This window comes from Sus scrofa, chromosome 6 (assembly GCF_000003025.6).
Source record: "Sus scrofa isolate TJ Tabasco breed Duroc chromosome 6, Sscrofa11.1, whole genome shotgun sequence".
NCBI lineage: Eukaryota > Metazoa > Chordata > Mammalia > Artiodactyla > Suidae > Sus > Sus scrofa.
This window is the reverse complement of record NC_010448.4, coordinates 17313297-17339119: the sequence shown is the minus strand read 5'-3', so window position 1 is coordinate 17339119 and position 25823 is coordinate 17313297. Positions and strand designations below refer to the sequence as shown.

General features: G+C 38.0%; 1 protein-coding gene across 15 annotated transcripts in view; it reads left to right on the top strand.

Annotated features, from left to right (window-relative positions):
- NFAT5 (nuclear factor of activated T-cells 5) overlaps positions 1-25609 on the top strand; it is a 121441-nt gene extending 95832 nt beyond the window's left edge. For 12 of the 15 annotated variants that reach the window (XM_003355770.4, XM_003355771.4, XM_005655768.3 and 9 more), the window contains 8 exons: positions 601-735; positions 861-913; positions 13114-13246; positions 15420-15503; positions 18944-19089; positions 20045-22544; positions 23498-23741; positions 24456-25609. In XM_003355770.4, coding sequence (XP_003355818.1) covers positions 601-735; positions 861-913; positions 13114-13246; positions 15420-15503; positions 18944-19089; positions 20045-22544; positions 23498-23733 — 3287 coding nt within the window. In that variant the 3' untranslated portion in view covers positions 23734-23741; positions 24456-25609. The remainder of the gene's footprint in view (positions 1-600; positions 736-860; positions 914-13113; positions 13247-15419; positions 15504-18943; positions 19090-20044; positions 22545-23497; positions 23742-24455) is intronic. The other 3 variants (XM_013988503.2, XM_013988501.2, XM_013988506.2) reach the window with 2 other exon arrangements.

The following is a 25823-nucleotide window of genomic DNA, read 5'->3' as shown; positions in this document are numbered from 1 at the left end:
GACAGAAACATGACCAGCTTCATATTTTACACTTTTTTGTTTGTTCACATAATGAGAAAACAAAGATGTCATGTAATAAATTAAAACATCATCTTAGACATTAATCCATTCCTATAAAATCTTACAAGAGTTAGTAAAAATTAATGTGGACTTTGCTGTTTTTTTTCTTTGCTTTCTGTTAAGGTAAAATTTAAGTTACAGAATAGGAAAGTCAAATTTAGGGGTCAAGGATTTCCTGTCGTGGTACAGTGGAAACGAATCCAACTAGGAATCATGAGGTTTCGGGTTCGATCCCTGGCCTTGCTCAGTGGGTTAAGGATCTCGCATTGCCGTGAGCTGTGGTGTAGGTCACAGACACGGCTCAGATCCCATGTGGCTGTGGCTCTGGCGTAGACCAGCAGCTATAGCTCCAATAAGACCCCTGGACTGGGAATCTCCATATGCCGTGCCCTGGGTGCATCTAAAAAGACGACAAAAAAAAAAAAAAAAAAAGAATTTAGGGGTTAACAATAATGACCTGGATAACTGGGTAATTGAGAGTTGATTTTAGATTTTTAAAAATGTAATTTTTTTTAATGAAATGCTTATATATACTTACAGCTCAGCCAGCAGGAGTGCCAGAGATCTTAAAGAAGAGCTTACATAGCTGTTCAGTGAAAGGAGAGGAAGAAGTATTTTTAATTGGCAAGAACTTTCTGAAAGGAACTAAAGTTATTTTCCAGGAAAATGTTTCTGGTGAGTAGGCATAATACTGCTTTAGAAATTGTTGCATGTTTCACTTTGTTATAAAGTTATAATTATAGCTACAAAGTAGAAAATGTTTCAAAAATTTTGTAAGTCACTGTTTTTATTTTAATCAGATGAAAACTCTTGGAAGTCAGAAGCTGAAATCGACATGGAATTATTTCATCAGGTATAATTTAAACTTTTTATAGTTTATGCTCTGAGAAATTGAGTTTTTTTCTAAAATCTTCCTGAATCAACAGATTAAATTTCTTTTATATATGGAATTTATGTAATTCATTTTAAGTTTCTTTCTTGAATTTCTTTAACTGAAATAGATTTATTACACTGATGCTAGAAATGACAGTTATCTATTTGGAAAAGTTGAGAGCATTAGTAAATTACCATTGTTAATAAATGAAACATTTCTTTCATAATATTTATGTACTCTGAGGATTTGGGTTATCTTAACCTACTATTTAATTAAAACAAACTTTCTTATTGAGTACCTGCTGTGTGGCAGATGTGTTTTATGTGTTAGTTACTTTTGTGTGTTCAGAAGCACTATTTGTTACACTTTTATTAAAGAGTCTGTATTTGTAGACCTTGCTATGTATTGTTTTTCAAATGGTACAGAAAAAGAGCTTGAAAGTAAGAATAAAGAACTGACTTAAGAATTACTTTGGGGAGTTCCCGTCGTGGCGCAGTGGTTAATGAATCCGACTAGGAACCGTGAGGTTGCGGGTTCGATCCCTGGCCTTGCTCAGTCAGTTGAGGATCCGGCATTGCCGTGAGCTGTGATGTGAATCGCAGACACAGCTCAGATCCTGCGTTGCTGTGGCTCTGGTGTAGGCTGGTGGCTACAGCTCCGATTCGACCCCTAGCCTGGGAACCTCCATATGCCGAGGGAGCGCTCTAGGAATGGTAAAAAGACAGAAAAAAAAAAAGAGGGAATTGCTTTGGGAGTTCCAGTTGTGACAGTGGAAACCTATCCATGGTTTCCATAGCAGAAGTCGTAGTATCCATGAGGATGCAGGTTCAATCCCTGGCCTCACTCAATGGGACAGGGATCTGGCTTTGCTGTGAGCTGTGGTGTAGGTCGCAGATGTGGCTTGGATCCTGCTTTGCTGTGTCTGGCTGTGGTGGTAGGCTGGCAGCTGTAGCTCCAATTTGACCCCTATCCAGGGAACCTCTATAGGCCGCAGATGCCACCCTAAAAAGCAAAAAAAAAAAAAAAAAAAAAGAGATTTTGTCTTTAGAGCAGATGGGGCCAAACTCATGAAATTTGAAACTAGCAAAGAGAAGAACAAACTCATGAGTAAATCAGAAGGCATATGCAGGAGATTAGTATGTAGAGGTACAGCTCAGAAAGAGCAAAGAAGCAGAAACAAACCAATATGTAAAATTCACAAAGCCTAAAATTTTGCATAAAATGCTGATGAGAATAGAAAAAGGACATGAAAACGAGCAGAGAGATGGAAGAGGCAAAAACTGGAGAATCTATAGCCAGTTTAATCAAAAAATGTTCATGGAGTTCCTATCGTGGCTCAATGGAAACAAATCCAACTAGGAACCATGAGGTTGTGGGTTCGATCCCTGGCTTGCTTAGTGGGTTAAGGATCTGGTATTGCCATGAGCTGTGCTGTAGGTCACAGACTCGGCTCGGATCTCATGTTGCTGTGACTATGGTGTTAGCTGGCGGCTACAGCTCCGATTCCACCCTTAGCCTGGGAACGTCTGTATGCCATAAATGCAGCCCTAAAAAAAAAAAGAAAAGAAAATGTTCGTAATTTGTATTTTTAATTTTTAAAAAAATTATTTTGTGCTTCAAAAATATTTAATAAAAAATTTAAACATTATATATCCAGTATATTGCCAAACTCAAAGCTAAGGGTATAGTGCTCCCTAAGATTGTCCTCACTTCAGACACCAGCCACAAGTTCAGGGGTCTCCTGGCCATTCTCACTTTTGAACTTGGCTTTAAATCCAGGGATTCTGGAGTTCCTGTCATGGCCCAGTGGTTAACGAATCTGACTAGCAACCATAAGGACACAGGTTCGATCCCTGGCCTTGCTCAGAGGGTTAAGGATCTGGTGTTGCCTTGAGCTGTGGTGTAGGTTACAGACATGGCTCGGATCCTGCATTGCTGTGGCTCTGGCGTAGGCTAGCAGCTGTAGGTCTGATTGGACCCCTACCCTGGGAACCTTCATATGCTGCAGGTGTAGCCCTAAAAAGCAAAAAAAAAAAAAAAAAAAAAAAAAATCAAGTGTTCCCATGACCCCCTGAGATTTGCTAGAACAACTCACAGAACTTAGGAAAGCATTATAAAATTTCAGTTTTATTATAGCCAAAGGACACAAATCAGAACCAGCCAAGGGACAGACACATAGAGTAAGGTCTGGGAGGGTTCTGAAGGTGATGCTTCCTCTTCCTCAGGGATGCCTTAGCCTCTCAGCACATTGATGTATGACATTACACAGAGTATTGGCAATTAGGATGCTCCTCCAAGCTATTGGTATTCTGAGTTTTTATTTGGGATGGATCACATACCACCCATGCAGCTAACCTTTTAGTCTCTGGTTCCACCAGAGGCTGGAATTGTTATGACGTGTTTCAAATCCCCTTTCATAAATCACATCGTTAGAGTTTTCAGTGGTCAAAGCCCCTAAACAGACAAAGTTACTAATATCAAACAGGACACTTTAGGGGCCTAGAGATCACTTCCTGGTGGCTAAGGGAAAAGACTAGACCTCACTTTGAGTTAAATTAGTTCTCCACTACATAGTATCATGTAAAGTGGAGTTTCCTGTTTACCTAGACAAATGCTGTGTAAGAAGTTTTCCTCTAGCCTTATGCTACTACATGCTGTCAGAAAGACGTAGTGGTGCAGCAGGTCAAGTATCCAGTGTTGTCACTGCTGCAGCTTGGGTCCCAGCTGTGCCACAGGTTCAGCCCCTGGCCCCAGAACTTCTGCATGCTGCCTGGGCACTGCCCCCCCCGCCCCCCAAAAAAAGAGGTAGTGGAACTCAGCAGTCATTTCTTTGTCACATTTACCGTTAGATAATCTCTGCTACAGTAGCCTTTTTTTTTTTTTTTTTTTTTTGCTTTTTAGGGCCACACCTGCAGCATGTGGAAGTTCCCAGGCTAGGGGTTGAATTAGAATTGTAGCTACCAGCCCACACCACAGCCACAGCAACTCTGGATCCTTAACCCATTGAACGAGGCCAGGGTTTGAACCCATATCCTCATGGATACTCGTCAGATTCATTACTGCTGAGCTGCAACAGGAACTCCCTACATTAGTCTTAACTGAAGTTCTAGTACCTGCTTTGTCACTAACAACCTCTGTTACCTATGTAAGACAAGTCACTCTTGTGTCCCGGTTTTCTAATCTATAAATCAAACTTTTATAAATTATTTGAGGCTCCTTCTAACTCTGACATTTTATGATTTCTTGTATAACTTGTTGATCAGACTATTCCCATTCCCTGAGAACAAAGAGTGGCTTATATTAGACGACTCTTAGAGGTTTGAGGCCATGTATTATGACTCTTCATAATTATGTGTTCTTCATAATATTAAGCACTTAATAGGTACTCATGAAAAACTTGTTGGTTCATTTTATCATTTTGAAGAAAAAGAGGAATCCGAGGTCTTGAGGTCCCTGTTCTTCTTTCTGAGGGCTCTTCAAACCCTAATTTCAACCAGTTTCTTACATGCCTGTAGTTTGGTTCTAATGCTTGATTTTCCATGCAGTACTTTTGTGTGCCAAGAACATGTTTTGTTTTTCAATAAGTTGGTTAGATTGATGTAAACTCCTTTGCTAGTAATAATCTATTACAGTTGTTATTCCTTACCTTGTCTTATGATGCAGTTTTATTGATAAGAACATGAGTTCTGGAGACCAAGAGACCTGCCTTATAAATTATGTAAAATATTAATAAAATAATTCCAACAAATTATAGTCTTAACTTGCTGTTTCACATAGAATTTAAGTCTTTGTTTCCTCCTCCTTACGCCCCATCTCCTTCTTCCTCTCTCCTTCCATCCTTCTTTCTTTACCTTTGAGGTATGGGGTAGTTATATTATTAAAGCATTTTTTCAGACCATTTATGCCAGCTACAATAGATTAAAGAAGAATAATCATAAAAATGAGACATGTGGTAGAATGGCAAGGAATTAATATCCTTATTTGGTGGCTATATTTAGAGGTCCTGGGGTTTTTGCAAGCAAGTATATAAACAAACCAAATCATAATGTGATCTTTCATTAATTCTGTGGTTTGCAATTCATTAAAAATTTTTGGTCTTTTTCAGAGAAAGCTTTTCAACTTTTTTTTTCCTAAGGCCTTTCTGGGAAGTGTTTTAGAGTGGAATCAGAGCAGAGATAGAATTGATCCTAGAGATTATATTAAAGAAAAAAAATTAAACATTTAGAATGAAGTGTGACCAAAAAAATATATTAAAAGTAAACAAACTTTGAGTGTGGTCAATAACGAAATAGCCCTATAATGAAAAGTTGAAATGGCCTCTATAATATTAAAAAATGACCAGAAGATGGTATGGTAAAAGAGACAATTTAAAGATAACTTTGCAGGAGTTCTCTTATGGTGCAGTGGGTTAAGGATCCAGCATCATCATTGCAGCAAATTGGGTGGATGCTATGGCGTGGGTTCGATCCCTGGCCTGGGAACTTCCACATGCTGTGAGCACAGCCAAAAAAGAAAAGAAAAGAAAGAGATGACTTTGCAGATTGCAGTTATGAATAATTTTGATAGCTATTCATTCAAAAGCCCAAAATCAACTCATCAAGTATTAAACTTTGTCTATGAGTTAAAAATTGAGATTAACAAAAAAAATAGTTCTTTGTTTAATATTTGGCTCTTCTAGTCAGTGCCATAATTATGTCTCATGCTCATGTAATTTCATATGTGACAGGCTCTTGTGTCATTGTGTCTACTCCCATTTTAACAACTTTAGAGGGATTCTATAGGACTTTACTTGCCCATTAAATGTATATAAAAGATATACATCTTATCTCTCTATAAATATATTTTAAGGTAAATTTGTTTTGAAAGAGAGCAGAAGAGTTTTAGCAGCTTGAAATGTAGAGGTAATTTTAAAAGGACACTAGAAGCTGAAAACAGGTGTTTTAGAAACCAGGAAGAGGTCTATAATTTGATTTAAGAATAACTTGTTTTAGAAAACATGAAATAGGCATTAGTGTATCAAAAGTAGGAAATTGTAGATTATCATTTCTCAACTTTTAGTCTTCTGGGTTTTTTTCTCTTTTTTTTTTTTTAGGATGTAAGAAATAAAAAAAAAAAGGAGTTCCCATTGTGGTACAGCAGAAATGAATCCAACTAATAACCATGAGGTTGTGGGTTTGATTCCTGGCCTCACTCAGTGGGTTAAGGATCGTTGTTGCCGTGAGCTATGGTGTAGGTCGCAGACACTGCTCAGATCATGAGTTGCTGTGGCTAAAAAGCAAAAAAAAAAAAAAAAAAAAAAGAATAAAAAAAAATTAGATGGAGCTTTGGAGAAGATGGAATTTTCAGGAAAAATATGGAAAATTAGTTCTCGGAAGAAATTCCCAAAAAAATCCTTAGAATTTGTGGGAACAACTAGATTATATAAAGACTTGAGAGTTAGAGGTTTTATGTTTTCAAATTGGTTTTATTAGGAATTTTGTGTCTCCAGTTTTTTTGTTGTTGTGTTGTTTTGTTTTATTTTTTGTGGGTTTTTGCCTTTTCTAGGGCCTCTCCTGCGGCATATAGAGGTTCCCAGGCTAGGGGTCCAGTTGGAGCTATAGCTGCCAACCCACGCCAGAGCCATGGCAATGTGGGATCCAAGCCGCGTCTGCAACCTACACCACAGCTCAAGGCAACGCCGGATCCTTAACCCACTGAGCAATGCCAGGGATCAAACCCACAACCTCATGGTTCCTAGTCGGATTCGTTAACCACTGAGCCACAACAGGAACTCCTCTCTTCAGTTATTTTTATATGTACGATCCCAATTGTGCAATGAATGTGACAATGATCACTTATCTCTTGGAAGAGTGAAAAATATCTAGCACCATTGTTTGTAAGCTCTGAAAAAGATTATCTGCTGGGAAAAAGAAAATCATTATTTTGAATCAAAGAAGATTTTTCAAAGAAATTATTTTTTAATGATTTTTATTTTTTCCATTATAGTTGGTTTACAGTGTTCTGTCGATTTTCTACTGTACAGCAAAGTGACCTAGTCACACATATATATACATTCTTTTTCTCACATAATCCTCCATCATGTTTCATCATGACTAGACAAAGTTTTCCATGCTATACAGCAAGATCTCATTCCTTATCCATTCCAGATGCAATAGTTTGCATCTATTAACCCCAGATTCCCAGTTCATCCCACTCTCTGTCCCTCCCCCTTGGCAATCACAAGGCTGTTCTCCATGTCTATGAGTTTCTTTTCTTTGGAAAGGTTCATTTGTGCCAAATATTAGTCCAGACATAAGTGATATCATACGGTATTTGTCTTTCTCTTTCTAACTTCCTTCACTTAGTATGAAAGTCTCTAGTTCCATCCATGTTGCTGCAAATGGCATTATTTTGTTCTTTTTTATGGCTAAGTAGTATTCTCTTGTGTATATATACACCACATCTTCTTAATCCATTCATCTGTTGATGGACAGTTAGGTTGTTTCCATGTCTTGGCTATTGTAAATAGTGCTGCAGTGAACATTCTGGTACATGTATCTTTTTCAAGGAAAGTTTTGTCTGGATATATACCCAAGAATGGGATTTCTTGGTCATATGGTAGTTCTGTATTTAATTTTCCGAGGTACCTCCATACTGTTTTCCATAGTGGTTGTACCAATTTACATTCCCTTTTCTCCACAGTGTAGGAGGTACCCTTTTCTCCACATTCTCTCCAGCATGTGTTATTTGTTGCCTTGTTAATGATGGCCATTCTGACAGGTGTGAGATGGTACCTCATAGTAGTTTTGATTTGCATTTCTCTAATAATTAGTGATGTTGAGCATTTTTTTTCATGTGCCTGTTGGCCATCTGTATATCTTCTTTGGAGAAATGTCTCTTCAGGTCCTTTGCCCATTTCTTATCAATTGGGTTTGTTCATTTTTTTTTTGCTATTGAGTTGTGTAAGTTGTTTGTATATTTTAGAGAATAAGCCCTTGTCAGTTGCATCATTTGAAACTATTTTCTCCCATTCTGTAGGTTGTCTTTTGGGTTTTTTTTCATGGTTTCCTTTGCTGTGGAAAAGCATGTTAGTTTGATTAGGTCCCATTGGTTTATTTTTGCTTATATTTCTTTCTTTCTTTCTTTTTTTTTTTTGTCTTTTCTAGGGACGCACCCACAGCATATGGAGGTTCCCAGGCTAGGGGTCCAATCAGAGCTATAGCCACAGGCCTACGCCAGAGCCACAGCAACGCAGGATCTGAGCCATGTCTGCGACCTACACCACAGCTCACGGCAACGCCGGATCCTTAACCCACTGAGCAAGGCCAGGGATCGAACCCGCAACCTCATGGTTCCTAGTCAGATTCATTAACACACAACGGGAACTCCCAATTTTTGCTTTTATTTCTGTTGCTTTGTAAGGTTGATATCAGAGAATGCTTTGCCTATGTTCTCTTCTAGGAGTTTGATGGTGTCTTGTCTTACGTTTAAGTCTTTAAGCCATTTTGAGTTTATTTTTGTGCATGGTCAGTGTGTTCCAGTTTCATTGATTTACATATGGCTGTCCAGTTTTCCCAGCACCACTTGCTGAAAAGACTGTCTTTTCCCCCATTTTATATTCTTGCCTCCTTTGTTGAAGACTAATTATTGTAGGTGTCTGCATTAATTTTGGGGTTCTCTGTTCTGTTCCATTGGTCTGTATGTCTGTTTTGCTATCAGTACCACACTGTCTTGATTATTGCAGCTTTGTAAAAGTCTGGGAGAGTTATGCCTCCTGCTTGGTTTTTGTTCCTCAGGATTGCTTTGGCAATTCTGGGTCTTTTATGGTTCCATATAAATTTCTGGATTGTTTGTTCTAGTTCTTTGAAAAATGTCATGGGTAATTTGATAGGGGGAATTGCACTGAATCTGTAGATTGCTTTGGGTAGTATGGCCATATTTATGGTATTAATTTTTCCAACCCAGGAGCATGGAATATCTTTCCATTTTTGAATCCTCTTTAATTTCCTTGATTAATGTTTTATAGTTCTTAGCATATAAGTCTTTCACCTTGGACAGTTTTATTCCTAGGTATTTAATTATTTGGGGTGCGATTTTAAAAGGTATTGTATTTTTTTATTCCTCTTGTAATATTTCATTTTTAGTATACAGAAATGCAACCAATTTCTGAATGTTAATCTTATATCTTGCTACTTTACACAATTCCTTGACGAGTTTGAGTAGTTTTTGTGTGGAGTCCTTATTAGGATTTTCTATATGTAGTATCATATCGTCTGTATAGAGTGACAATTTTACCTCTTCCAATTTGGAGAACTTTGGTTTGTCTGATTGCTGTGGCTTGGACTTCCAATACTTTTTTTTTTTTTTTTTTTTTTTTGTCTTTTTGTCTTTTTGCCATTTCTTGGGCCGCTCCTGCAGCATATGGAGGTTCCCAGGCTAGGGGTCCAGTCAGAGCTGTAGCCACCGGCCTACGCCAGAGCCAGAGCAATGCAGGATCTGAGCCGAGTCTGCAACCTACACCACAGCTCAAGGCAACGCCGGATCCTAACCCATTGAGCAAGGCCAGGGATCAAACCTGCAACCTCATGGTTCCTAGTCGGCTTCGTTAACCACTGTGCCACGGCAGGAACTCCTGAACTTCCAATGCTGCATTGAATAAAAGTGGTGAGAGTGGGCATCCTTGTCTTGTTCCGGATTTTAGCAGGAAGGCTTTCAGCTTTTCTCCATTGAGTATTATATTTGCTGTGGGTTTGTCACAAATGGCTTTTGTTATGTTAAGGTATGTTCCCTCCATACCCACTTTGGTTAAGAGTTTTTGTCAGGAATGGATGTTTGACTTTGTCAAATGCTTTTTCTGCATCTACTGAGATAATCATGTGGGTTTTGACTTTTGTTAATGTGGTATATGACATTGATTGATTTGCATGTGTTGAACCATCCTTGTGAACCTGTAATGAATCCCACTTGGTTGTGGTGTATGATCTTTTTTATGTGGTGTTGGATTCAGTTGGCTGAAATTTTGCTGAGAATGATTTTTCTAAGAAATTATAATTCAGATATTCTTCTCTCTTTACCACAGAGAATATTCTGCCTGCTCCAGTGGTCTCCTATCTCTTTGTATGTTTTATCTATATTGTACTCCTAGCTCAGTGGTAACTAATTGCTCTTAATTTTTGAGAGTTTAAAAACAACTTGCTATTGAAGTTCCCACTGTGGCACGGTGGGTTAAGGATCTGGCATTGTCTCTGTGGTGGCTTGGATTCGATCCCTGGCCCCAGAACTTGCATATGCTGCAGATGCAGCTGAAAAAGGAAGAAAAATAAAACCTCCCTATCACTACTCATCGCGAGATCTGAGCTGTGTCTGTGACCTACACCACAGGTCATGGCAACACCAGATCCTTTACCCACTGAGCGAGTCCTCATGGATCCTAGTCAGGTTCATTAACCACCTAGCCACGACAGGAACTCTGGCCTCTGACTTTTATATGCTAATTCTGTTACCAATTGCCAAGAACAAGTTTTTATTCAGAAGAATAGTAACAGTTAATTGAGTTTGTGTAATAATTTTAAGATGGAGATCACAAGTCCATCCATTCAGCCATCTCCTTAACTGTAGGTAGGACTGCTTCGTGATGTAGTTGCAGTGTTTAACCAAAGGAAAAAAAAAGAAGATGGACAAGATTTTAAAACTCTCTTTTTTAGAAGTTAGATCAAAGCAGGTACATTTTTGATGGCCTCATATGCAAAAAAAAAAAGTATGTGCTTTCTGATTTTGCCCCCAATACCTATTGATATACACACATTTATACATGTTTTTTCATCTGACTTAAAGGTGTGATTTTTTTTTTTTTTTTGAGATGGCTAACTGCACTCAGGAAGCATTGTATTAATGCCATAAATAAGAAGCTATTTTTGGAGTTCCCGTCATGGCGCAGTGGTTAACGAATCTGACTAGGAACCATGAGGTTGTGGGTTTGGTCCCTGGCCTTGCTCAGTGGGTTAACGATCCGGCGTTGCTGTGAGCTGTGGTGTAGGTTGCAGACTCGGCTCGGATCCCGCGTTGCTCTGGCTCTGGCGTAGGCTGGCGGCTACAGCTCCGATTCGACCCCCAGCCTGGGAACTTCCATATGCCACGGGAGCGGCCCAAAGAAATAGCAAAAAGACAAAAAAAAAAAAAAAAAAAAAGCTATTTTTAAAATTTATAATGTGACTATTTCAGAGAGTAGTTTACAATGGCTTAGAAACAAATTAGGTACTCAGAAATTGAAATCTTAGTCTTATTTGTCACATGTTCTATTCATCTGAGTCAACCAGCTATTATAGTCTAAGTAAAAAATGTCATCAGATTCACTTCATCCTCACCACTCAGCATTGACCTCCTGCCTGTAACATACTTGGTACAAAAGCATAATCACTACCCCTTGATGTTCCGTCCCATGACTATAATATGCTAGGGAAGAAGAGAACAAGTCAGATGTGGTTCACAGTATCTTTTAAGAAACTGTAGTTCCCTTGAGTAAGTGCTAGTGAAACATCTATGGAACTCTTCCCTTTTCTTTCTTTTTTAAAAAATTTTTATTATAGTTGATTTACAATGTTCTGTCAGTTTCTGTTGCACAGCAAAGTGACCCAGTTATCTATATATATACACATTCTCTCTCTTATCTTTCATCATGTTCCATCACAAGTGATTGAATATAGTTCCCAGTGCTATACAGCAGGATCTCATTGCTTATCCACTCTAAATGCAATAGTTTGTATCTTAGACTCCCAGTCCATCCCACTCCTCCCCCCTGGCAACCACAGGTCTGTTCTCCATGTCCATGAGTTTCTTTTCTGTAGATAGGTTCATTTGTGTAATATATTAGATTCCAGATATAAGTGATATCATATGGTATTTGTCTTTCTCTTTCTGACTTACTTCACTTAGTATGAGAATCTCTAGTTATATCTGTGTTTCTGCGAATGGCATTATTTTACTCTTTTTATGGCTGAGTAGTATTCTGTTGTGTGTATGTACATCTTCTTCACCCTTTCATCTGTCATTGGACATTTCGGTTATTTCCATGTCTTGACTCTTGTGAATAGTACTGCTGTGAACATAGGGATGCCTGTATCTTTTTAAATTATTGTTCTGTCTGGATATATTCCTAGGAGTGGGATTGTTGGATCATATGGTAGTTCTATTTTTAGTTTTTTAAGGACCCTCCATATTGTTTCCCATAGTGGTTACACCAGTTTATATTCCCACCAGTAGTGTAAGTGAACCCTGTTGACTTTGAATGAGAATTAAAATGATTGGAAACAGTGAACTATGTTGCAAAGTACATATCACTGTTAAGGTTGTACAAAACATATGGTAACTGACATTGTGCTTAATGACCACACTTTTTTCCTGAAAATTTATTCATTTTTTTTCCAACAAATATATTTGCATGTGTTTTGTGTGAGGTGCTTAACATTGGAGATAGAACGAAGAACAGAACATCCTGGGTCCTCATGGAGCTTACATTCTTATGGTTAGAAAGGAACAAAAAACAAGCAGATAATCACAGTAATTTCAGGTGGTGATAAGTGCTATTTTTGAAATAAACAGGAGTTCCCATTGTGGCTCAGTGGAAATGAATCCGACTAGTATCTATGAGGATGCAGGTTCGATCCCTGGCCTCTCTCAGTGCATCAAGGTTCTGGCATTGCCATGAGCTGTGGTGTAGCTCATAGACGTGGCTTGGATCCTGTGTTGTTATGGCTGTGGTGTAGACCAGCACCTTTAACTCCAGTTCAGCCACTAGCCTGGGAACTTCCATATGCCACGGGTGTGGCCCTAAAAAGCAAAAAACAAAACAAATAAAAAACCCCAAAAAAGTGAATTTAATGTATCAGTGTGAAACATTACTGTAAAAGTCTTACTGACCTTCTAGTATGTCTGGAAGGTCAGTAACAAGCTTCGGGAGAATGGAAATGAGTTAAAGTTGACAGAACACCAACCTTGTAAGCCATTGTAAAACATTGGTATTTTGACTTAAAAGCAGTTTTAAGATTAGTGTATTAATGTACATGAATTTGAGCTTTTAAATAACGCATATTCCCCCGGTCAGACTTTTTAAACTTTACAGCTAACAAGAAATGTACTAAATTTTAGTATTTCAAATTTTTAAATGTTGCTTTTTTTCTAACTCATAATTTTCTTTCACTTAGAATCATCTTATTGTGAAGGTTCCCCCATATCATGACCAACATATAACTTTGCCAGTATCAGTGGGAATATATGTAGTGACCAATGCTGGAAGATCTCATGATGTTCAGCCATTCACTTACACTCCAGACCCAGGTATGTCAAAATAAAAAGTTCTGAACCGAAAAAAAATATTAACTTCTAGTTCTTTGGATGAATATGAAGAAGACCAGCCAACTTAAAAGAAAAGTTGTGTGCTAAGGTGAATTGATACTAATATTTTTTGGAGATGGCATTATTTCCTATGAAGATAGTCACCAAACACTGCTTGTACTATTATGTTAAGAGAATAATTTCTGGTAGTTCCCGTCATGGTGCAGCAGAAATGAATCCAACTAGGAACCATGAGGTTGCGGGTTCAATCCCTGGCCTCACTCAGGGTTAAGGATTCGGCGTTGCCATGAGCTGTGGTGTAGGTTGCAGACACAGCTCAGATCTGATGTTGCCATGGCTGTGGTGTAGGCCGGCAGCTATAGGTCCAATTAGACCCCTAGCCTGAGAACTTCCATATGCCTTGGGTGTGGCCCTAAAAAGCAAAAAAGAGAGAGAGAGAGAGAAAGTAATTTCTGCCTTATGCTCTGATAATGAAAGAAATGCTTTGAAGTTAGGCTCTCCAGAGTTAATATGTAGGTTTTTCCTTAGTGAGAATTATCATTCATTGAGTACCTCTTATGTGCTGAAAGATGAAAGTAACAACTTTGGGAAACTGCTAATAGTTTTTAGTCTGGCTAGTTTATAGGATGCATTTTGGGAGAAATGAGGGATGAACTTGGAGTGATAGGTGATAATATTATAAATAGAGTTTATGTGCCAGTAACATTTTCTAATTTGTGTAATCAAAAATATCAAAGACTTCTGGTAAATAAATATTTTAAATGTAATTTTAAGCATTTAGGTAAAACATGTGCTTTAGAAACCAGAGAAATTGCTTAAAAAATTAAAAAGATCTCTGAGTAAGAAGTATCTAGTAAATGTTTTGCCTACATTCATATAGTTACCTAAAGAAGAGAAGCCTTCTCCTGGCAGAAGTAGGGAGAACATTTTGGATGTGGAAATTCTTCAGATGTTTTATTGACCCCAGGCTTGGTTTCAGCCATGCTTACCATTGGTTTACTCCATTCCTATTTCAGGCATGCTTTAGAATTAGCAGTTCTTCCATATATCCTAAGTTTATTGGTATATTATTGCCAAATAATTCAGGCTTCATTGAGGTACAGAGTGAAAATGGTGGCAAGGAAAGAAAGCCCTGGCAACAAAAGATGGAAATAGTAACTAAGAGAGAGTTATGATTAATCTTGATGATTCTTTCTATCACTTAATGTTATTTACTCCCTTTTTCTTTTTTTAAATCATGACTGGGGTTCCCATGTGGCTCAGCAGGTTAAGGATCCAGTGTTATCACTACTCACTACTGTGGCAAGGGTTCAGTCACTGGCCTGGGAATTTCCACATGCCACCAGTGTGGCCAAAAAGAAAAAGGGAAAAAAAAGAGTAATCATAATGTTATAGATTTGGGGGGTTTTTTGGGTTTTTTTGTTTGTTTTGGTCTTTTTGCCTTTTCTAGAGCCACTCCTGCGGCATATGGAGGTTACCAGGCTAGGGGTCTAATCGGAGCTATAGTCGCTGGCCTTTACCACAGCCACAGCAACTAGGGATCCGAGCCGCATCTGTGACCTACATCACAGCTCATGGCAACGCCGGATCCTTAACCCACGGAGCAAGGCCAGGGATTGAACCGGCAACTTCGTGGTTCCTAGTCAGATTCGTTAACCACTGCGCCACCACAGGAATTCCAAATTTTGTATTTTTATCACATTTTTAAAATTTAGCTCTTTGACTATTTCTGAATCATTTTTGTAGGTGAATAGTTAAATTTTTTTCATGCTAGTGAGCTACAGTTATTTGGTAAATTGAAAAAAATCTCATATCAATCTTCTACTCATCTAATATCATCATTGTGTGTACTGTCAGAAGAAAAATTTTTTAATGTTAGAAGAAAAAATGTTTTAAAGTTGCAGTTGCTTTTATTTTGTTTTTGTTTTTTTTTTGTTTTTTTTTTTAAAGGAGCATTATGCTTCTCCCTACCCAGAGATTGGTGTATTTTACAGTGTAGACTGGTATTTATAAAAACTCATCTTAACCTAGAATTTCTGCTAAACAAATAATTTAATAATGCTTTGTGGGAAAATAGTCTAATTAAATAATTAAGATACACATTTTGTTAGGATAAGTTTAAATAAATACATTAATTTTGTGTTTGTTTTAATAGCAGCAGCTGCTGCTTTGAATATAAATGTGAAGAAGGAAATATCTAGTCCGGCAAGACCTTGCTCTTTTGAAGAGGCCATGAAAGGTACCAAGTTGATTCTTCTCAACAACTGTAAATTAGTGATGCTATGTACTTTCTCTAGCAAACCTTGCTATTTTATTTTCTCTTGTGTACTTGAAACATGAGCAGAATATCTTTCATATTATAAAATAAATACTTATTCAACTTTACTGAATGCAGAGACTTGCTTCCCAACTTGATATTTCCCTTCATTCACCACATAAATAACTTTTTTTTTTCCCCGTCTTTTCTAGGGCCACGCCTGAGGCATATGGAGGTTCCCAGGCTAGGGGTCTAATCGGATCTGTAGCCGCCTGCCAACACCACAGCCACAGCAACGTGGGATGCAAGCCACGTCTATGACCTACACCACAGCTCATGGCAACGCTACATCCTTAACTCACTGAGTGAGGCCAGGGATCAAATCTATAACCTTATGGTTCCTAGTTGGATTTTTAACCACTGAGCCACGATGGGAACTCCCTAACTTTCTTTTTAACATATGTTGGAGAGGAAGAGTTTTTTAATTTTGTTTTTCATTCCTTAATATTAAAAATCTTTTAAAAATTTATAAAGTACAATAATGTATGTAAAATAGTCTATAAAACTTCTTGCTGCCAATAAGAGTAGTAGTTGACATTGAGGCTAAAGAGACCAAAATAGGAATGACTGGCATTGAAAAAAGTTGTTTTAGGAGTTCCTGTCGTGGCTCAGTGGTTAAGGAATCTGACTAGTATCCATGAGGATGCAGGTTCCATCCCTGGTCTTGCTCAGTGGGTTAAGGATCCAGCATTGCTGTGAGCCGTGGTGTCAAAGTTGCAGTGCGGCTCGAATCCTATGCCTGTGGTGTAGGCCGGCAGCTGCAGCTCCAATTTGACTCTCCTAGCGTAGGAACCATCCATATGCTGTGGTTGCGGCCCTAAAAAGCAAAAAAAAAAAAAAAAAAAAAAAAATTGTTTTAGGTTTTTTCATTATCATTCATTTTTCTGACATCATTATTTCTAAATAGTAAAGGTATCCTCAGGGTCTCATCATAGGTAGAGTATTCTTTTCTTAGTAGATTTATAGTACAACTGTAATACTCCATTAGGATCCTTTTTGCCATTATGTATGGCCATTGATTTATTCCTGTAATTCTAGCTTTTACTTTTATTTTTTCTGCCATGAAATTAATGATTAAATTTTAAATTTTTAAATATTTACATTTTTAAGGGGCATAAAATACTTAATACATTTTATCAGATGCAGTAGGTTTTTTCCCAATTGTCAGTAGTAAAATTCAGCATTCATATATATAACACGTTCAGTATAGCTTGCCATTATAATTTCTGACCATGAATACTTCCATAATAGATTAATGAGAATTATGCACTAGTAAGTAAACTGCAAGATCATCTGATTTAATAGCTACAGGACAGTTTACAAATCTGTGCTGTGGATAACTGTAGCTAATGTTTATTGAACATATATTAAATATGAGGCAGCATACCATACTCTTTACCAGCATTATCTCATTTACTCTGCCAAACTGGTAGGTAATTTGTGATTCTCATTTCACAGATCAGGACATCAAAGTTCCAGAGAGGTTAAATAATACCCCAGAAGTCAACTTAGCTAGGATTTTAAAAGAATAGACCAAGCTTTAGTGCGTAAGGTAACATCTAAGCAATAATAATATTTATTAGGTGAACCATAGTTAATCATTTATTAAAGAAAGTAAAGGACATTTGTGGTTTATCCTTTACCAACTTTGATGCATTCATGCTCTTTCTCCAAAAATTCTTTGATGCTCCTTTCATAGATTATCAGGCTGGAAGGACACTAATCTGATCCAGTGTGAAATTTCTCATACAAGATGACAAACTGAAGGTTAAAAGGTTTTTAGCGCTGTGTTTAATTTTGGTAATAAAATGATTTACTCATTTGATCAAAATCTTATAAGCCTAAGAACTGGGTAAGAAACACACATATACATATTATTCTTTTCCTCAATTCATACCTTCTTATTTTGACAATTTTATGAACTAAAATCATATAATTTTATGAAGATATAAAATTAAGTTGAATGTTAAACTACCTTATCAGTTCAGATTTTTCATTTGTCATTTTTAAATACAGTATCATTTAATTGGAGATTACCAATCAATTTTAAAAAACAATAGCTTTCAACTAGAAATTTCCCTTGACAAATGACGTATTTTTGTGATTCTTTGAAATCGAAGTTTTAGTATAACACTCAGGTGCCATCTGAGAGATTTAATTAGGTATACTTTAATGATGAGGACTGAGCAACATAAATGACTCTCTCATTCCCTGGAGAGGGTTTGCAAGGGCAGGTAGAGAGTAAGGAGGATAACTGCATAGTTACTTTAGATATTAAGGCTACTGCTAAAGTGTGGATTCATGTTCAGTTTTACCCAGCTGTGTGTATATCCTTAACATAAAAGTAAGAGAAATTAAATGAAAAGATTAAGTGTATAGTGTAAACAGCTTCTTGGGAATATTTATAGAAAGCGCTCTCTCTCTCTCTCTCTCTCTCTATATATATATATATATACACACACACACACATATATATGTACATATATACACACAGGAAAATACGAGTGAAAATTTTACATAAATCAGTCAAAGACTATGTGATGAAGATTTAGAACCCAGGGATAAAGTATCGATGTACAGTCTCTCAGGAGACTTTGTAAGGAGTGGTTAATTGGATAATTGTAAAAAAAAGTAGTTGCAAGCATATATTTTTCTTTGCAGCCATGTGAAAGGGTTTAGGAGCTTGAAGGAGTCAGAGATAATATAGTTCAGTCTCATTTTACAGATTAATAAACCAAAGTTCAGAGTAGTTAAAAGATTTCTAAGCTGTATTCTATAGTACATCATGGCCATGTTAAGCACTGTAATTCAGGGCACCTTGAAAGGGTCCTGATGCATATCACTTGATAATTAAAATGCTCAAACGTCTTGATTTTTGACTCATAGTCGCAGGCTCTCACCAGGAGTCCTCAAGCCACTGCTACTTAAAAAAAGAGGGAGGGGCGTTCCCATTGTGGGTCAGCAGGTTAAGAACCCAGCATAGTGTCTGTGAGGATGCAGCTGCAATCTCTGGCCCTGCTCAGTGGGCTAAGGATCTGGCATAGATTGCGGATGTGGCTTGGATCCAGTGTTGCCATGGCTGTGGTGTAGGCCTGTAGCTGCAGCTGTAGCTCTCATTCCACCCCTAGCCTGGGAACTTCCAATTGCCACAGATGTGGCTGTACAAAGAAAAAGTAGAAAATATAAAGAGGGAGAGCACATTTTGATTCACCAGTTTTTATCTCATGCTGCCATCATAGCATCAAAAAAGATTTAAATCCATGAATAATGTGACAGCACATATTAGCATGAAGGAGTTAATTTCAGTGGTTTTAAACTTTTCTTTCTTTTTTTTTTTTTTTTTTGTGTGTGTGTGTGTGCAGCAATGAAAACTACTGGATGTAACTTAGATAAGGTGATGCTTCCTAATGCTCTGATCACTCCACTCATATCAAGCAGTATGATTAAGAGTGAAGATGTTACTCCAATGGAAGTAACAGCAGAGAAAAGATCTTCCCCTATTTTTAAGGTGAGCTATATTGATTAGTGCTTCACAACCTCAAATATAAAAAGTGCTGTATTTTGAGTAGTTTGATTTCTTTCTCCATCTTTATACTTTTTACTTTTCCTATTTGTTTCTTCAGATGCACTTGATGATGACGTTTGCTTTGCAGAATGATTGATTTCTTTTTCATTTCTTTTTTCTTTTTAGTGCCACATCTGCAGCATATGGAAGTTCCCAGGCTGAGGTGTCGAATTGGAGCTGGAGCTGCTGGCCTATGCCATAGCCACAGCACTACAGGTTCTGGGCCACATCTGCGATCTACACCATAGCTCATGGCAACACCGGATCCTTATCCCACTGAACGAGGCCAGGGACTGAACCTGCGTCTGCAGAGTGAATGATTTTATACTCAAATAAAATAGCCAGCAAAGCAACTTCCAATATACATTTTTGCCAAGGGAGGAATTAATATGTTAGCTAGACCTTTGCGATGTGCGATATTAATGAAAGTACTAGTTTAGCATTTTCAGAATTAGAAACATTTAATTTCCTTTTCTCCTCCAGACCTTTCCTGTAACTCCTTTCCCCTTTTTCCCTTGCCACCCACCCCCATAATGTTACCAGTGATCTATAAATGGAGATATTTTAAAATTTGCTATTATTCATAAACCATAGAATTAATAGTTTTACTGTCCTGAGCATATCAGTAGCTAATTATTCTTCCCTTCCTATTTATTTATGTATTTATTTTCCCTTCCTTGTTTGACTATCTCTGCTTCTAATACTTTAAAATCAGGATTGTAGTAAAACATCATGTTATCACTGTGAATCATAGTCTTATACCAATTTTCCAAATAATAATACAGAGTGCAAAATTGGTCCTGTATTATGTTTTAATAGTAATAATAATTTTTCAAGTATCAGGTGAGCTCATTTAATATTTATATATACATGTTATTTGGTCATTTTTATTTTTTAGGCTGCAAAAACAGTTGGATCAACTCAACAAACATTAGACAATATCTCTAACATAGCAGGAAATGGATCTTTTTCATCATCATCATCTTCTCACTTGCCTTCTGAAAATGAAAAGCAGCAACAGATTCAGCCCAAGACATACAACCCAGAGACCCTGACGACTATCCAAACACAGGATATTTCACAGCCCGGTACCTTTCCAGCAGTTTCTGCTTCTAGTCAGCTGCCCACTGGTGATGCACTACTGCAGCAGGCTACACAGTTTCAGACAAGAGAAACTCCGTCTAGAGAGGTATTGCAGTCAGATGGTTCAGTGGTTAATTTGACACACCTGGCTGAGGCATCACAGCAACAGCAGCAGTCACCACTACAAGAACAAGCACAGACTTTACAGCAGCAAATTTCATCAAATATTTTCCCGTCACCAAATAGTGTGAGTCAGCTACAGAATACGATTCAACAGTTGCAGGCAGGAAGTTTTACAGGCAGTACTGCCAGTGGCAGCAATGGAAATGTTGACTTGGTCCAACAGGTTTTAGAGGCACAACAACAGTTATCTTCAGTTTTATTTTCTGCTCCAGATAGTAATGAGAATGTTCAAGAACAGCTTAGTGCAGACATTTTTCAACAAGTCAGTCAAATTCAAAATAGCGTAAGCCCTGGAATGTTTTCCTCAACAGAGCCAGCAGTCCATACCAGACCAGATAATTTAATAGCTGGAAGAGCTGAAAGTGTTCACCCACAGACTGAAAATGCGTTATCTAATCAACAGCAGCAACAACAGCAACAGCAAGTGATGGAATCATCAGCTGCAATGGTGATGGAGATGCAACAGAGTATCTGCCAGGCAGCTGCCCAGATTCAGTCAGAGCTATTTCCTTCAACTGGCTCAGCAAATGGAAACCTTCAGCAGTCCCCAGTTTACCAGCAGACTTCCCACATGATGAGTGCATTATCTACCAATGAGGACATGCAAATGCAATGTGAATTGTTTTCTTCTCCTCCTGCAGTTTCTGGAAATGAAACTGCTACAACTACCACACAGCAGGTTGCAACCCCTGGCACTACCATGTTTCAGACATCAAGTTCAGGAGATGGAGAAGAAACTGGAGCACAAGCAAAACAGATTCAGAACAGTGTCTTTCAGACTATGGTCCAGATGCAACATAGTGGCGACAGTCAACCTCAAGTTAACCTTTTTTCATCTACCAAAAGTATAATGAATGTTCAGAACAGTGGTACTCAGCAGCAAGGTAATGGTTTATTCCAGCAAGGCAATGAGATGATGTCACTCCAATCAGGGAATTTTTTGCAGCAGTCTTCTCATTCACAGGCTCAACTTTTTCATCCTCAGAATCCTATTGCTGATGCTCAGAACCTTTCCCAGGAAACTCAAGGTTCTATTTTCCATAATCCAAATCCTATTGTCCGCAGTCAGACTTCTACAACCTCCTCTGAACAAATGCAGCCTCCAATGTTTCACTCTCAAAGTACCATGGCTGTGCTACAGGGCTCTTCTGTTCCTCAAGACCAGCAGTCAGCAAACATATTTCTTTCCCAGAGTCCAATGAATAATCTTCAAACTAACACAGTTGCCCAAGAGGAACAGATTTCATTTTTTGCAGCTCAGAATTCAATTTCTCCACTTCAGTCAACATCAAACACTGAGCAACAGGCTGCCTTCCAACAGCAGGCTCCAATATCACACATCCAGACCCCTATGCTTTCCCAAGAACAGGCACAACCCTCCCAGCAAGGTCTGTTTCAGCCTCAGGTTTCCCTGGGCTCCCTTCCTCCTAACCCAATACCTCAAAATCAACAAGGAACAATCTTCCAGTCACAGCACTCAATGGTTGCCATCCAGAGTAACTCTCCATCCCAGGAGCAGCAGCAGCAGCAACAACAGCAGCAACAGCAGCAACAGCAACAGCAACAGCAGAGCATTTTATTCAGCAACCAGAATACCATGGCTACAATGGCATCTCAAAAGCAACCACCACCAAACATGATATTCAACCCAAGTCAAAATCCAATGGCTAATCAGGAGCAGCAGAACCAGTCAATTTTTCATCAACAAAATAATATAGCCCAAATGAATCAAGAACAACAGCCCATGCAATTTCAGAATCAGCCCACAGTTTCCTCACTTCAGAACCCAGGTCCTGCCCAGTCCGAATCATCACAGACATCCTTGTTCCATAGCTCTCCTCAGATTCAATTGGTCCAAGGGTCACCCAGTTCTCAAGAGCAGCAAGTAACTCTCTTCCTTTCTCCAGCATCCATGTCTGCATTGCAGAACAGTATAAACCAACAAGACATGCAACAGTCTCCTCTTTATTCCTCTCAGAACAACATACCTGGAATCCAAGGAGCCACATCTTCACCTCAGCCACAGGCTACTTTATTTCACAACACTACAGGAGGTACAATGAACCAGCTACAGAATTCTCCTGGCTCTTCTCAGCAGACTTCAGGAATGTTCTTATTTGGCATTCAAAATAGTAAGAAACACTTTCTAATTTCTTATTTCCTAAATGTCTTTGGTTGAAATGGTCACATTATTATTACTACTAGAAGGAAGCAAAACATAGATTATACTTACACCAAATTAAGTTCAAGTCCCAGCTATACCACTTATGGACTAAGACCTTAGACAGGTTATTTGACTTAAATGAGCCTCACTTTCCACATCTAGAGTGGTGGTTATACTATACACTTGATAAAGATATTAGGAGGGTTAATGTAATGTCTATATGTGTGTGTTTATATATATACATGTATGTATATAAATATGTGTGTATGTATATATGTATGTATATAAATGTATGTGTTTGCCATTTTAAGCTATAAACTTGAAAATGAAGTAAGAATGACAGAAAATATCTCAGCCAATTGAAGTAGATGGTTTCCAAGGAGATAGAAACCCATCTTCAATGTTTATATACCTAGAAAATTATATAGAACTTATGATACCTAAGCATTTTTGTTTTTGTTTTTGTAAAGGCCATACCTGCTACATATGGAGGTTCCCAGGCTAGGGGTCAAATTGGAGGCGTAGCCACTGGCTTACACCACAGCCACAACAGTGCCACATCTGAGCCACATCTGTGACCTATACACAGCTCACCTCAATGCTGGATCCTTAACCCACTGAGCAAGGGCCAGGGATCGAACCTGCTTCTTCATGGATACTAGTCAGATTTGTTTCCACTGAGCCACGATGAGAACTCTGATAACTAAACAATATTGTATTTGTATACTGCTGAGAGAAATCTTAGGATTAATTCCAGTACTAGTCAATGAAAACCTTTTGGAGGCTTCAGGTCCCTTACTGCTCTTAGCTCTGTACTGAATGAATACACTAATTATTTCTCCCAGCAACTAATAAATATCTTATGAATCTTAACAGAAAGTAACTAATCAGGCAGTTTCTCTATTTGAAATGTCTCTGCAGATTGCAATCCACTTTTAACTTCTGGACCAGCTACATTACCAGATCAGTTAATGGCCATAAGTCAGCCAGGCCAACCACAAAATGAGAACCAGCCACCTGTCACAACACTTCTTTCTCAGCAAATGCCAGAGAATTCTCCGCTGACATCCTCTCTGAACACCAACCAGAACATTGAAAAGATCGATTTGCTTGTTTCATTGCAAAACCAAGGGAACAACCTGACTGGCTCCTTTTAACTGGATATGTAAGTATTGCATTTTAGGTTTTTTTTGTTGTTTTTTTTTTTTTTCTTTTGTCTTTTTAGGGCTCCACCCTAGGCATATGGAGGCTAGGGGTCCAATTGGCGCTAAAGCTGCCAGCCACAGCCACAGCCACAGCAACTTGGGATCCAAGCTGCGTCTGCCACCTACACCATAGCTCACAGCAGTGCTGGATCCTTAACCCACTGAGTGAAGCCAGCGTTCAAACCCATGTCCTCATGGATACTAGTTGTTAACCACTGAGCTACGACGGGAGCTCCATTTTAGCTTCTTTCTTGCTGAAAAGCATCAATAAATTGTATTATTCTTAGCAGATTCAAGTAATGACACCGTTTAGACTCTGATCTTTTAAAATGTGGCTTTCTTACAAGACGGTAACTTTATTTTTTTTAACCCCAAATCAGTTACTCTGAAAAATAGCTTAAGGTTGCATTGTTAGTAATACAGGGCATTCCTTCTAGATCTAAGCTTCTTTGCCTTGGAATGATAGAACATCTGATGAATGTACTATATATTAGAGATAATTATGTCTTTTATTTTTCCCTTTCTCAAGAAATAGTCTAAAAGGCCTGACAGTATAAATATGATAAAGTATCATGTATAGCACTGTAATATACTTTGGTATCATTCAGGGTGACAGGAAGTTTATAAATGCTTTCCCTCCCTGGTGAGTTAAATTAAACTTCTTCTTTTTTTAGAAATTCCATGAAGAAATCCTGATTTCAAGATATCCTGAGATCTTGTGATTCCATGAGGATTATCGAACTGTTACTTTAAAAACAAAACAAAATATGAAAAACTGTGACTGAGTAAATGGATAGATTTTACTCTGACTGCAAAAGAGCACACCTGTGCTGCCTATTGCAGTCTACCATTGTTAACATCTTTTTATTTTATATTCCTAATAACAGTGATGACTGAGAAACTATTTGAGTTTCCAGCTGAAAGAATTAATTGTTACTATTTTCCTAGGCACTATTTCTTTAAAAGAACAGTTTAAATTGATAAGCTGGACCACTCAGTTATTATTGCTATTAGAAAAGAATTCATGTTGTCATGTTTACTTTTGTTCTTCATTCATATTTTCTTTCCTGCCTTGTTTTAGTCAAGTAGTGGTTTTTGAAAAAGGAAAGTTCAAGTAATAACTAAGGCTGCGACTTTTTAGTATAAAAAGCACAGCCATTGGCCAAAGTGATGAAGGAATCTTTTTTCAGTTTTTATGGAAAAACTGAAGGAGTAACATTCTGACAAGTAAGCTGTATTAAGAGCTCTACACAGAGAAGAGGCCTCTTTATCACAGACACCACACTTACAAACTGGGAACAGCTGGAATGCTATTGATGTTATTTTTCAGAGAGTTATTACTTCTCTGTATTTCTGGTAAGGGTTTTAGCCATAACTGTGCATAGAAAAATAATTATCTTGCTCTATAAAAATGAAGGGGGTAATGTATGGTAAATTATGTTCTGATATCCTCCTACAGTCATTAAAACTGACAGAGTAATTTGCTTTGTTATCCCAGTCTTGGACTGGTATTCCCTTTTTATAGTCATCTGTTATTCTCTCCCTCTTCTTCTTTACTTTAAACAATTAATATATTAATAGCTTTGTGACCCTATAGTAACTAATTGAAAAGGCCACTTTGATCTGGGGTAACCCAGCAACTCCTGCAGCACAAGCGGGCGGGGGAGGAGGGGTACCCTTTCAGGAATGAGGAGAGCTGACTGCTGAGAAACAAGAAACAATGCATTTTTTTTCCCATGAACGGTGCTGTTCTGAAGTCTTCAAATTTTTCCCTCTGTTAGGAAGCAGTGTAAATTTTAATTTAAAAAAAAAAAAAAAAAAAAAAAAGGAAAACTAGCCCACTGGATCCTTGGGGCAGAGTCTCCTTGCCTGCCCGCTTGCATCTCTCACAAGCATCCTATCCTAATAAATCTATTTCTTGCCTATCCAAAAAAAAAAAAAAAAAAAAAAAGACAAACTAAAATGTTTTGAAATATCACTTCTCCCTAAGCTGCAGTGACTGTAATTCACATGTCACCTCAGTGCTTTACAGTTTGAAGTGG